The 12,902-nt window shown below is 54.3% G+C and overlaps 1 protein-coding gene and 1 non-coding gene across 5 annotated transcripts; one reads left to right on the plus strand and one right to left on the minus strand.

The window, feature by feature from the left end:
- Nucleotides 1–536: 536 nt before the first annotated feature.
- TLE6 (TLE family member 6, subcortical maternal complex member) lies at nucleotides 537–12,364 on the minus strand. Of its 4 annotated transcripts, XM_069589489.1 has the most exons (16): nucleotides 12,280–12,364; nucleotides 11,694–11,767; nucleotides 11,253–11,298; nucleotides 9,521–9,562; nucleotides 4,662–4,724; nucleotides 4,277–4,571; nucleotides 4,142–4,164; nucleotides 3,801–3,861; nucleotides 3,617–3,720; nucleotides 3,489–3,526; nucleotides 2,890–3,142; nucleotides 2,550–2,800; nucleotides 1,986–2,127; nucleotides 1,425–1,575; nucleotides 886–962; nucleotides 537–714 (listed from the first exon to the last, which is right to left on the minus strand). In XM_069589489.1, the coding sequence occupies exons 1-16, from the start codon at nucleotides 12,280–12,282 to the stop codon at nucleotides 610–612; spliced, it is 1,728 nt and encodes a 575-aa protein (XP_069445590.1). In that variant the 5' UTR covers nucleotides 12,283–12,364; the 3' UTR covers nucleotides 537–609. The 4 variants fall into 4 exon arrangements, with proteins under 4 accessions (XP_069445590.1, XP_069445591.1, XP_069445592.1 ...); XM_069589490.1 differs by lacking the exons at nucleotides 3,801–3,861; nucleotides 4,142–4,164; XM_069589491.1 differs by lacking the exons at nucleotides 11,253–11,298; nucleotides 12,280–12,364 and having other exon boundaries at nucleotides 11,694–11,768.
- On the plus strand, nucleotides 5,758–5,829 carry TRNAC-ACA (transfer RNA cysteine (anticodon ACA)). Its single transcript has one exon. It is a non-coding gene; the product is annotated as a tRNA-Cys (tRNA).
- Nucleotides 12,365–12,902: the final 538 nt, after the last annotated feature.

A 12,902-nucleotide genomic window follows, 5' to 3' on the forward strand; every position in this document is an offset into this window, starting at 1 on the left:
CCTAGGGAGTAGAAGCCCTAGTCTAATGGGACACGAGTATCTTGCGAAGGACTGAGGACCTACTCCTGGGGCTGTGCAGGCAAGGCTTGGGAGCATCTCTCTATGAGATCAGAAGAGACTGGAGCAGGAAGAAGGGCTCCAGAGACTTCCCTGGCAGTCCACAGGTTAAGACTCCACGTTTCCACTGCAGGGGGCATGGGTTCCATGCCTGGTTGGGGAACTAAGATCCCTCATGCTGCATGTGCTAAGCCGCTTCAGTCTTTTTGCAATCCCATGGACTGTAGCCTGCCAGGCTCCTCTGTCCATGGGATCCTCCAGGCAAAAATACTGGAGGGGGTTGCCATTTCCTCCTCCAGTTGTGCCGCACACTCAGAAGAAAAAAAAGGCAGGGGGCTCCATGTCCAGTTCTCTTGATGGCAGAGGTCAGTGGCTCTGACCTCTCAGGAGAGGTGGACTCAAATGTAGAGACCTGGGCTGGACAAAGTCCCTTCAAACCTCCATGAGGTGCCAGGGGACAGGACACAGCACCAGACCAGTGCTTTTTCCAATTGCTTTATTACACATGACAAAGATCACTCATCGTGCGAGCCCACCCACCCCAGTGAACCCTCAGCATGTGAGCTGGTACACCGAGGCGTGGTCCCTGGACCCTGTGACAATCAGGTGGTTGCTGGAGGACACATCACAGCACATGACAGAGGATCTCTCGGGCACCTGGGAGGGTTGGGGGGCAGAGCGAGGGACTCACCCATTCTTGTTCTTAACATCTGTCCATCCATTCAAACGTGGTCCCTTTTGGTGGTGGGCCTCTGCATTTGGACCCCTAGACCTGGCCCCTCAGCACCCAGGACACACACGCACCACCCTCCTGCCCTACCCTGGTACCTGGACTGCCATGGTCCCCGTGGGCATGCTGAAGATGCTAACCAGGTTGTCTGTTCCCACACTCACCCACCACTGGCCTGGGAAGAGGCAGAGGGGGCCCCAGTCACAGAGAAAGCTGGCAGCTGAGGACTTCCCCTGGGGATCTGGGAACTGGAGCCCCTCACACCTCCCAGAGTGAGCCCCTGCAGATAGCATCTCTCAGGGGAGTTCCTGCTGATGAAGGGCATGGTCAGGGAGGTTGGTCAGGAAGGGTCAGAAAGGGCTGAGCAGGAGACTTTCCTGGTGGTCCAGGGGTTAACACTCCATGCTCCCAATGCAGGGGCCCCAGGTTCAATCCCCGGCCAGGGAACTAGATCCCACATGCTGCAGCTAAAGATGTTTCATGCCGCAACTAAGACCCAGTGCAGTCAAATACATAACTAGTAAACAAAAAGATGAAAGGGCTGGGTGGAGTGGGTCTGAGTAAGGCAGCACCCTGTGGGAGGCTGAGGATCGCTGGGGCCCACGGGGGACTCCCCAGTCCCTTCCTGGCTACTCACCCACAGGGGAGAACTTGAGTCCAAGGATGGTGCCGTCCTTACACCCCACCATGCGTTTCTGGCCCCCGAGGCTGGGCTGTAGCCACTGCTGGCCGTTGGCCGTGCCCACCAGCACCCAGTCCTCATGGGGGCTGGGTGACAGGCTCATTATCTGGGGAGAAGACAGCAAGGAAAACATTGGTCAAGTCCCAGCCAGGTCAAGAGGTGACAGGAGCCCAGGAACCCACCCCTGGGGGCCTGACTGCCTGCCCGCTTCCTGGCTGGGAGGCACCAACAAGCAACTTCACATTTCCAGCCTAGGTTGGCTCATCTGCAAAATGAGTGTGGTCCTCTCTACCTTACCAGATTATCACAGAGACTCAGAATATGATCCCTTGATACAGAGTACAAAAGCATCCAATGTTATCTGGGCAATGGAGGGGGATGTAGCTAAGCAACCCTCTCTTCACAGCATCACGGAGACTTGAGGTACCACTCCCCCTGCCCTTCCCCCAGCATCAACCTCCTTCAGTCCCAGGCCCAGCTGCTACTGACCAAGCAGGCCCCATCCCAGCTGCACACCTGAGATTCAAACTGGTATTCTTGGGGCTCCCCAGTGGCCCTCAGATCCCAGCACCGCAGGCAGGCATCCAGACCCCCCGTCCAGACGTACTGGTCTTTAACAGCAATGCTCTTGGCACCGTTTGGATGTCCCGGCAGGTCCCTGGCCCAGGAGAGGCATAGGGAAGGAGGTCAGAGCTCAGACTTTAAGCTCTGCACCCCTGGAGACACCCAATCACACTCCCCAGGGGTGAGCCTAAGCCCCAGGGGACCCTGCCTGGGGATATCTGTGCTCCTAGCACTGAGTGGGTGGGGGTTGGGATGCTGCTCAGCACCCCACAGGGCCTGGCACAGCTCCCCAACCAAAAATTATGTTGCCCAATCACATCAGGGTGACAGATGGGGAAACCAAGGCAGACAAGAAGTCCCACAATGGGGCTTCAAACAAACAGCCCGGCCATGACATGAACCCAGGTCTTCAACTCTCCAATGTAAGAGTTCCCAAAGGAAAGGGGCTTTGGCCTTGAAACTGCTGGGTTCCTGCTCAGGGGCCGAGACAGGAAGAGGCTCTCCCCTGGGCCACACCTGACCACACTCCAGTCCCGCAGGTCCCAGATCCTGACGCTGCCGTTGGTGAAGCCAGCAAAAGCCAGGCTGTCCTCTGGGCTGGCAGCCAGGGCCTGGCAGGTGAGGCCCATGCAGGGCAGTTCGGCTCTCACGTGCAGGGAAGGCGCCGTCAGGTCCCACAGGCTCACACCAGCCAGGTTGTGGCCGCCCGTGAGCAGGGTTGTGCTGTTTGAGAACAGCAGGCAGGTGCGCAGGTAGGCCCCCGGTGCCTGGGGTGGGCAGAGTCTGAGGTAAGCTTCCTCCCCTGCCGGGGGCCGGGCACTCCCAGTTCCCACAAGCCCCGCCCCAGAGCCCTCACCTCTACTCTCAAGAAGCTTTCTGGAAACCTGGCCTTCATCACCTGGCCCACCAGGCTCCACACCTTGACGCCACCCCTGCTGCAGGTGAAGGCGTGCCGGGTGAAGCTGCTGATGGCCGTGGCCAGCACAGGCTCCCCATGTTCTAGTCTCCGCATCTTCTCCACTCTATGTGGAACGGCCAGCTTCCTGGCCTGCCAGGGCAAGACATTAGGCCTATTCCATGTGTTTTCAAAGTCCTCAGGGTCCCAGCATCTTGAAAGAGAAGGCCTCAGAATCAGCAACCTGCCTGAGAGCCTCTGCCTAGAGTAGAGCACCCAGCAAGCCCCAAAAGGGTTTCCTTCCTTTTCAGGTTTATGGATTCTCTCAAGCCTCACTTCTCCAGCACACTCTACATCCCCCAAGGTCCTACACACATTCCTCCAAGTATTCTGTTTCCTGTAATGGAACACTGCTCCCCTCCGCCCAGAATGCTTTGTCCTATCCCAAACTCCTATTCATCCTTCAAGACCCTAAGCATTTTGCCCCTTCCTCCAGGAAGTCTTCTCATCCCTACATCTCAGCTCCCCTAGCCTCAGACCACAGGTTGGGACATACTTACATGGGCTTCAGAAATCGATAGGTCTTCCTGGTAAGCTCCTGTGGGTGGATGAGGTCACACCTGAGCCACATCCCCCTAATGTCTTGACCACCTCCCCCCTAGCTTTTGTGTGGAGTGCAAGGTCTTACCTGGGCCATGTAGGAGAACAATCCCTGTCCTACAGCACCCAGTCCTGGGCTTCCCTCTCGGGAGCCCTCAGAGGAGCTGGGAGAGGGCGTGGGTGGGAGGAAAACTGGGCAGAGACAAGAGTGAATCAGTGGCAAGCATGCCCCCTTCCCGCCAGGGCGGACTGCCCTTCTCCCCCTGGATTACCCAGAGTGTCCTTGGGAAGCATTTTCACTCCCAAGTATCGTGGTCCTGGCTCCTGGCTCTCCTGCCCATGGGAATTGGGGGAATCAGTTCAGACCAAAGGATGTGCCAGGGTTAGTCTGAGAAGCGGAACACGGTGGGAGGGTCCAAGTAGTGTAGACAAGATGCTCTAGCTGCCAGGAGTCCCATCCTTCCATTGAGGCCGAGCTGCAGGTATTCTCTGAGGGTCTCCAAGGGGTAAGGGGGTGGGCAGGCCAACCCCACAGGCACCCAGAGGTCCCTACCAGGGGGCCCAGTCAGGACAAAGCCCACTCCTCTGGGTACTGAGGATTCCAGTTACTTACATGGCCTGGCACCTGGTCTGTCGCTATGATGACAGGAAGGGATAAGGGAGAGAAGGCAGGGCAACCAAGTTCAACAGATGCTGCCTCTCCACGTGGCCTGAGCCCCCCTATCCTCTCACCCCCAGGGAGACTCACTCCTGTGTCTTGGGTGCTCTCCCTGGTCCTGGGTCCCAGCAAAAATCTCCCAGAGCTGCTCTGTAAGAATATCCTGTGGAAACTGGGGCTCCGAGTCCCAGCACGGCTGTGTATCTCGCTGGCGGACTGTGTCACTGTCCACTCTGGGGGACTGCTGGAACCAGTCAGATGACCTCATGTCCAGGACATCTTCGAAGTCTAGATCCTGGAGACCGGAGGTCTGTGGGGGCGTGGCCCCTGGGTGCTGGTGGTCCTGGCTGGGTTGCTCACTGAGGGAGGCCTGGCTCCCCTGGTTCTGGAAGCGCAGGGTCGTGGGTGAGGGACACGAGGGTGCACCCTTTGCCCTGAGCCCATCCCCACCCTCCTGGAGGACCCAAGAACCTACCTCCCCCAGCTGGAAGCCTAGGGATTGGCTGCAGGTCTCCATCATCTGTAGGAAGTTTTCTGCCTGGAGGGGAGAAGGTCATCCCATTAAAGCTTCATTAAAGGACAGCCCTGGGGACCTCTCTGGTGGTCCAGTGGCTAAGAGTCCATACTCCCAATGCAAGGGGCCTGGGTTCGATCCTTGGTCAGGGAACTAGATCCCACATGCTGCAACTAAGTGTTCAAATGCTGTAGTTCAAGATCCAGCATGCTGCAACCAGTCAACCCTTTAAAGGAAATCAACCTGAATATTCATTGGAAGGACTAATGCTGAAGATGAAGCTCTAATAGTTTGGCCACCTGATGTCAAGAGCTGACTCACTGGAAAAGACCACACATGATGCTGGGAAAGATTGAAGGCAGGAAGAGAAGGGGACGAAAGAGGATGAGATGGTTGGATGGCATCACCATCTCAATGGATGTGAGTATGAAAAAACTCCAGGAGACAGTGAAGGACAGGGAAGCCTGGTGTGCTGCAGTCCATGGGGTCGCAGAGTCAGACACGACTGAGCCACTGAACACCAACAACAAATGCCGCAACCAAGACTGAAAATCCCGTGCACTGCAACTAGGACCCAGTGCAGTCAAATAAATAATTTAAAAAGAGAAAAAAAAAAAAAAACGAACCTTAAGGACAAACCCATTCCAACAAGCCAGTCTCCTTGTGGGCAATATGGGGTACACCACCTCCCTTGAACGTTTTTGGGTGGATTTGTGGTTACCCAGCAAAAAGCAAGCTCTTGGTACCCAGAAGGCAACCGTGGCCACAGTTGACAAAAATTGAGCCCTAACGACTAGTCACCACCCTAAGATGGTCAAGTCATCAAACTCACATTTTCTTGGGCCCGAATGCCACTGCCACTTAAAATGCCTTCAAGAAGCAAAGCCCTGTTACCCACACCGTGTGGGGACTGACATTTGAATTTGCTGAAATGTTGCAAAGATCCTAAAAAATCGATGGTTTCCTCTTCAGGAGCAGGGCTGGCGACAGGGCAGCCAGGGAACCTGGCTGGTCACTTATTTTACATTTAAAGTGGAGCCAAGCCTTCTCTGGGGCTTCCCTGGTGGCTCAGAGGTTAAAGCGCCTGCCTACAATGCAGGAGACCTGGGTTTGATCCCTGGGTAGGGAAGATCCCCTGGAGAAGGAAATGGCAACCCACTCCAGTATTCTTGCCTGGAGAATCCCATGGACGGAGGAGCCTGGTAGGCTACAGTCCACGGGGTCACAAAGAGTTGGATATAACTGAGTGACTTAACTTTCTTTCTTTAAGGCTTCTCTGATGGTCCAGTGGCTAAGACTCTGTGCTCCCAATGCAGGGGGCCTGGGTTCAATCCTTGGTCAGGGAACTAGATCCCACATGCCGTAAGACAGACCCTGGTACAGCCAAGTAAATATTAAAAAAAAAAAAAGTCAAGCAATGTGACTGCTACCAATTCCAGGTTTAAGTCATCAGTTTCTGTGGTCATGGAAGGCTCCCTAAATTTTCTTTCTCCCTCCCAGCAGGTTGCCCATCTGTTCCTTTAGGATAGGCTCCCTCCTATGGCGCGTCCTACTGCTTTCCTCCACAAAGCTTTTCTGGCCCAAGTACTAGAATCGATTTTAACCTCTCCTTCCTTGAGACTGTGCTGCCCTGCACAGACCGGCTGCAGGTGGCTAAATATAAAGTTAAGTATAATTAAGAATGCGGGCACTTCCCTGGTGGTCCAGCTGTTACAGGTTCCATCCCTAGTCAGGGAACTAAGACTGCACATGTAGTAGGGCGTGGTCAAAAAAATAAAATAAAATAAATTGCAACCCTGAGGCCCACCGGCCGCATCCAAGGGCTCAAGAACCAAGGTCAGGGGTTTTCCTGGTGGACCAGTGGCTAAGACTCCAAGTTCTCAATGCAAGGGGCCTCGGTTTGATCCCTGGTCAGGGGAACTAGATCCCCCATGCCTCAGTTAAGACTTGGTAGAGTCAAAAAAATAAAAAGAACCAAGGGCAGCAGCTCCTACAATGTTCCTGGCCTCCAGCCGAGGACACAAACCATCCAAGACAGGAAGCCCCCCTACAGTACTGCCAGGAATTCACTGTGGAGACCCACCTTCTTGGGCTGGTAAAAGGCTCTGTGAGAATGTGCGTATATGCTGCTATATTTAGTCCAGGAAGACTAAATATAGTGATATTAAGAATGTTCTAGACCTGCCTGCTAAGGTTGAGTCCTTGACATGTGGACGGTGCCACTTGCTTGCCAACTAAAATGTAAATAGCCACACGTGTCCCATGTCTACTGCAGAGGAGGACACGGGTTTGGTCTTTGGCCTGTGGCTTTGGAGACAGTGCCCATGGGCTTTACCAATGCATATGCCTCTTCTCCGTGGTGGATACCAAGATACCCTTTGGCTCAGGGTGAATTCCGAAATCCTGGGGAAATGTTCTAGTTCACAGAAAGAAATAACTGCTAAGGAATGTGGGGTGAGTGCTGACCGTGGCTCTCAGTTCTGTTGAATAGGTACCACTGAGGTTCCCATCCTGCAGATGAGAAAATGAGGCTCAGAGCCCCAAAGTCAATTTTCCGAAGTCAGGATATGCGGGGGCTGGGCTGTGTTTACCTGTCCCCACTCGCAGCCTTGTCCCATTTCCTGCCTGTCACTGGGGCGGACAGGATAGGGGAGGGAGAGGCTGGGGTGAGGACCCCCTCCCTGAGCCCTCGTAGCTCCAGGCGGCTGCTTCCTAGGGCAGCCAGAGATGGATTCCCCAGCTGGGCCTCCCAGCAGCACAAGGCCCAGGGGAGCCTTCCCCAATTCGCCCTGGCTCGTTAATGCGCAATTTACTGGCACTTTAATGCACTCAGCATGAAAAGTGCTGCTCCCCCCTGCCTGCGAGCTGGCCCTCCCTGGGGAGAGCTGTGTGCAGGCAGGCTGGGGAGCGTGAGGCCCTGCTGCTGCTGCTGCTCCGGATTTTAAATGTGCATTGAGGGAAGCTGGTAGAGGAGGGACTGAAAACAGGGGAGGGGGCGGTGGTTTGTGCAGAACCAGGAGTAAGCATTACCTGGGGCTCTCTGTGGGGGGAGAGGTGCTTGGTGGAGACCCTCTGGGATCCTCCTCAGACCCTTCAATGCTCAGCACCTGCTATGAATTTCCTCCTCCAAACAGATCCCCACTCTGCCTGTTTCTCACCACCAAACCTTCCCAGTGATCAGCTTCCCACACCTGGATAGTCCTAACTGGACCCCAACTCCTGTCCCTCCTCCCCACAGCAGGCACTAGAGGGTGCTGGTGAGCATCTGAGTCAGGGCCCGCCCCCTCCTCTGCCCATAGCCCTCCAGGGCTCCCACCTTCCAGAGAGCAAAAACCCAAGTCCTCCTGGAGCCCACAAGGGCCTGCACGACCTGCCCCATCCCCTCCCTCGCTCCTCTCCTTCCTCTTTCCCCCTGGCTCACTCTGCTCCAGCCACAGGGCCCTTCTGGTTGTTCCCCCAACACGCGAGGGCCAGGCACAGTCCTGCCGCAGGGCCTTTGCACAGACTGTGCCTCTGCCAGGGCTCCTCCTCATTCAGACACCTATCCTCCCTCCTCCTCTGATCTCCTTCAAGAATTTGCACAAATGCCACAGAGTCTTCCCTGACCGCCCTGAATTGTAACCCACTGCCACCTTGGTACCCCCCTCCCTCCACATCCCCCTTTTTTTTTTAAAGTCATTTCAGTCGTGTCTGACTCTGTGTGACCTCACAGACGGCAGCCCACCAGGCTCCCCCGTCCCTGGGATTCTCCAGGCAAGAACACTGGAGTGGGTTGCCTTTTCCTTCTCCAATGCATGAAAGTGAAAAGTGAAAGTGAAGTCTCTCAGTCGTGTCCGACTCTTAGCGACCCCATGGACTGCAGCCTACCAGGCTCCTCCATCCATGGGATTTTCCAGGCAAGAGTACTGGAGTGGGGTGCCATTGCTTTCTCCTTGGGGCTGCTCAATTCCACCTCCCACCATGCCCAGTCCTCACCATCTGACACTTCTGTTTACCAAGTTCCTCTCACCCCAAGGGCAGCGGTTTGTCTGTGTTCTCTTTTGCTATTTCCCTGGCGCCTACAACCGTACTTGGCAAGGAGGTGATGGATAAATATCTGTTGAATGAATAACCGTGTTCTGCTTGCTTCCTGGCCCCTCCTCCTCCACTCTGCTCTAGTCTGGATCTGTCTTTCCCTGTTCCCTGAGCTTCTCACCCCAGGCTCTGCTAAGTCGCAGACATGGCCCTGGCCCTCCGCCAGTCACATGTGGCACAGGCGGAAAAGTCCTGCCAGTGCCCAGGAGAAAGGAGCCAGGTGGCGGGAGGACAGGCGGGGTGGAAGCTGCGCTTCAGCCTGGGCAAGGCGCCCCATGTGGGAGGAGGGGAGGCCTGGTTCAGGCCTGCTCTCCCCTGCCAATGTGAGCCAGGCCGTTGAGAACCTCAGATACATGGAGATTGCATTCGGCCGTACCTGGCACATAACAGCCCCTTCCTAGCAGAAGTAACTGACCTGCGAAGTGCTGACAGGCCCCTGGCCTTCTCCAGCCCCATGAGGATTGGGAGCAGGCCCAGAAGGAGAGGCACAGGACTGGAGATGCACTCCTGAGATGTGGGGCTACCTCATATCCTGGGGTTCCACTTAAGGCCTCACCCCCTCTATCTGCAGCCCTCCCACCTCCCGGGGGGCAGGAGGAAGCCCAAGTCTTCCCCTGCAGCCTGCTAGGGCCTGCACCACCTGCCATGTCCCTCTCTGGCCTCTCCTCTTCCCTCTCTCCCCCTTTCTCCTGCCATGCAAGGAGGGCAGCCCTCCCTCGCCACCCAAGCTCCCGTCACTCATTCACCTGTTTGAGATGCTCCTGGATCCCCTGCTGGATTTTCAGGACCTGCAAAGAACACCAGCAATCATATGAGGAGGCAGTCGACGGACACGAGCAAGAGTGCAAGACTTAATGCTGTGCGGCCCTCTCCCCAGCTGTGTGACCCTCTCCCCAGCTGTGTGACCCTGGACAAGTTGTGATACCTCTCTGGTCTCTGCTCTCATCAAATGGGATACGGCCAAGCATACTCAGAGTGGGAGGTAATTAGGGAGACCCCTGGCTGTTATGCTTTCAAACTGTGGTTCTGAAGAAGACTCTTGAGAGTCCCTTGGACTGCAAGGAGATCAAACCAATCAACACCAAAGGAAATCAACCCTGAATATTCGTTGGAAGGACTGATGCTGAAACGGAAGCTACAATACTTTGGCCACCTGATGCGACGAGCCAACTCATTGGAAAAGACTTTGATACCAGGAAAGATCGAGGGCAGGAGGAGAAGTGGGCAACAGAGGATGAGATGGTTGGATGGCATCACCACTTAGTGGACATGAGTTTGAGCAAGCTCCAGAGATAGTGGAAAACAAGGGAAGCCTGGCATGCTGCAGTCCATGGTGTCGCAAAGAGTCGGACACGACTGAGCGACTGAACAACAACTGACTGTCATTCTAGATGTGAAGAGAAGGCCAAAGGGGGCTGTGACCTGCCCTGCCCCCTCCCTGCCCTCTCCGCCTCCCTCTTTCCCCCTCACTCACTGCTCTAGCCACATGGGCCTCCTCACTGTTTCTCCAACACCAGGCACAGTCCTTCCCCAGGGCCTCTGCACATGCTATGCTTGCTGCCTGAAACAACCTTCCCTGTTCTCTCTAGGGTGACAGAAACTCCTTATCTTTGATGTCTCGCTGAGCACGTCACTTCCTCCAAGAAGCCCTTCCTGACTACCTGGGCTCAAAACAGTGACTCATTTCACCCCTTCTATTTTCTTTTAAGCACTTACATTTTTGTGAAATCTTGCTTCTCTAGTTACATATTGTCTCCCTCCTCCCCCTAGAGCTGCTTTGTCCAATGAGGATGCCACCAGTCAAATAAGACTCTTTAACTTTAAATCAATAAAAATTCAGTTCCTTATAGGAGCACAGTAGCCACGTGGGGCTGGTGGGTGCCATACTAGACCCTGTTGATAGAGAACATTCCTAACATCATGGAAAGTTCCAGAAGACAGCACACACTGGAACATAAACTGCTGAACTGACCAACTGTGGCCTGAAGAAACATCCCCTTAATTTAAATATGGAATTGCTTGTTTTCACAGCAAGGTTTTTATTAATTAAGAAAAACTCACATGGGCTTCCCTTGTGGTTCAGTGGTGGTTCAGTGCAGGAGACATGGGTTCAGTTCCTGGCCAGGGAAGATCCCACATGCCTCAGAGCATCTGAGCCCAGGTGCCACAGCTCTGAGCCTGAAAGCCACAACTACCGAGTCCTGTGCTCTGCAAAGAGTAGCCCCCACTGGCCACAACTAAAGAAAGCCTGAGAGCAGCAACAAAGACCCAGCATAGCCAAAAATAAAAAATAAAAGTGTCTATGACTGAATTCCATTTAAAAGAAGAAAAACACACGAAGATGGGGCTCAGTGGGTTCTTTGCATTGCCTAAAGCAAGCAAAGTAGAGGCGGTGTCCCCTAACCCGGATTATGAGACTAAACACAACAGCCTTTCCAGGTGGCTCCAGACGGGCTGACAGGTGGGGGCGGGGCTCACCAAGCCGTAAGCGAGGTCCACCTGCGTCGTCAAGTGAGTGGGGAACCTGGTGGGGAAGACAGACCTGCTGGAAGTGGAGGCCTCAAGACCCTTCCCCAGAATGAACCCTGCCCTCAGTCCCCCAGCAGGGCAGTTCCATTAAGGGAGCTAGTCCCTTCCACGTGCCACACTGAAGGCAGTGTCAAGACGAACGAATAATGCAGTATTTTATAAAATATAATTGAATGTGAGCAAATTCACACTGAACCATACACAGTCAAAAACTGAAATGAAAGCCAGGATTGGTATTACTGGCTTTCCTTTCCTTCTGCTTCACCCTCCAACATGGTCGCTGCCCACACTGGTCCTGCATTTTGGGCCATGGAGACAAAGCTTCGGTTCTTTCCCTCTATGAGACTTCAGGCCACAGTGGTGCCTCTAGCCCCTGGGGATTGTCCTCACCTGGGGAAATGCTGCTTGAGCTGATCCAGGATGTCCTGATAGTTCCGGGCTGGAAGGTTGGCCTCAGGATGTGCCTGGAGAAGTCAAAGTGGGGGATGAATGAAACCCACAGACTGCCAGCATACTTGCTGTCAGGTCATCAGCCCCAGAGAGGGCAGGGTGGGACCTCCTGAGACCTGAAGGTCATTTGCTCTCTCTCTGTTATTACTTAAGTACCCACACAGTATCTTCCATCTTGATTCTTGGCATAAAGTTGAAAATATTTACTTTCCGGCCTGTTATGGAAGCTTGCCGGCCCCTGGCCTAAACTGTTAGAAGTGGTTTTCTCTGGGAAGTAATGGGGTCAGGGGCAGGAAAGGGGAAGGGACTTGTAAAATATTAACTGAATAGATGATGTAGCCAGGTGTTTATCACCTGGGTGATAAAATGTTTAATTTTAAAACGAAAGTGCCTTAAAGTATGATGGCTTAGTATCCCCAGCTTAAAGGCCTGGCCAGCCAGCCCATGTCTCTCCCTTAGGAGCAGGAGAGAGAGATTTGAGCCCAGCTGCTGCCTTCTCGCCCCTCCCCTAGGGGTAATGCCTCACCATGTTTTGAGGGTGCCCGTGGGGGCTGAGATGACCCCAAGAGGTCACTCTTCAGGCTGCAGTAACAAGGACTTTAGCCAGGGACTCTAAAATTAACAAGGAGATGACAGATCCTGAGCGCAGAAGGCTGATCAGGAACAGAGACACAACCAGCCCCACCCCACCCTTAGCCCACCTTGATCTTCCCTCTAGGACTGAGTCCTGGGCCTCCAATCTCCTAACTGCCAGCACCCGACTGCATTCTCTACATCCGATGTTCATTCATTCACCTCTCTCTGGGGCTTCCAGATGTGCTGATTCCTGGTGGGGAGCCCCCTAGGACTTCACTCTATGAGGTGGGGCGCAGGGTATGGTGCCAAACATATACACTTCCTTCTAGGAGCAGCCAGGGCTGGAGGAACCCCAGAGAAAGATATCAAAGCTCAAATTTAGTTTTGAGACAATTTCCTAAAGCACCAGAGAACATCATTTGGAAAGGGGTTTTGAAGGATGAATAAGAGTTGGCTAGGTGAATTAGAAATTTCTCAGAAGAAAGAGACCTAATCAGTTCTGCGGCACTAAACTCCTTTACTTCTGCCCCTCAGCACCCTTCCCGCCTCCTCCCCAGCCCAGGGACTCTGGGG

The sequence above is a fragment of the Ovis canadensis genome, chromosome 5 (assembly GCF_042477335.2).
Source record: "Ovis canadensis isolate MfBH-ARS-UI-01 breed Bighorn chromosome 5, ARS-UI_OviCan_v2, whole genome shotgun sequence".
NCBI classification, from domain to species: domain Eukaryota; kingdom Metazoa; phylum Chordata; class Mammalia; order Artiodactyla; family Bovidae; genus Ovis; species Ovis canadensis.

Excerpts from the sequence above, each read along its gene's own strand:
- TLE6 (XM_069589489.1), bottom strand. Across the intron at positions 4,572-4,661 it reads TAGGCTTCCAGCTGGGGGAG|AACCAGGGGAGCCAGGCCTC; the intron begins GTAGGTTCTTGG and ends CTGCGCTTCCAG. Across the intron at positions 963-1,424 it reads ACTCAAGTTCTCCCCTGTGG|GCCAGTGGTGGGTGAGTGTG; the intron begins GTGAGTAGCCAG and ends GCCTCTTCCCAG.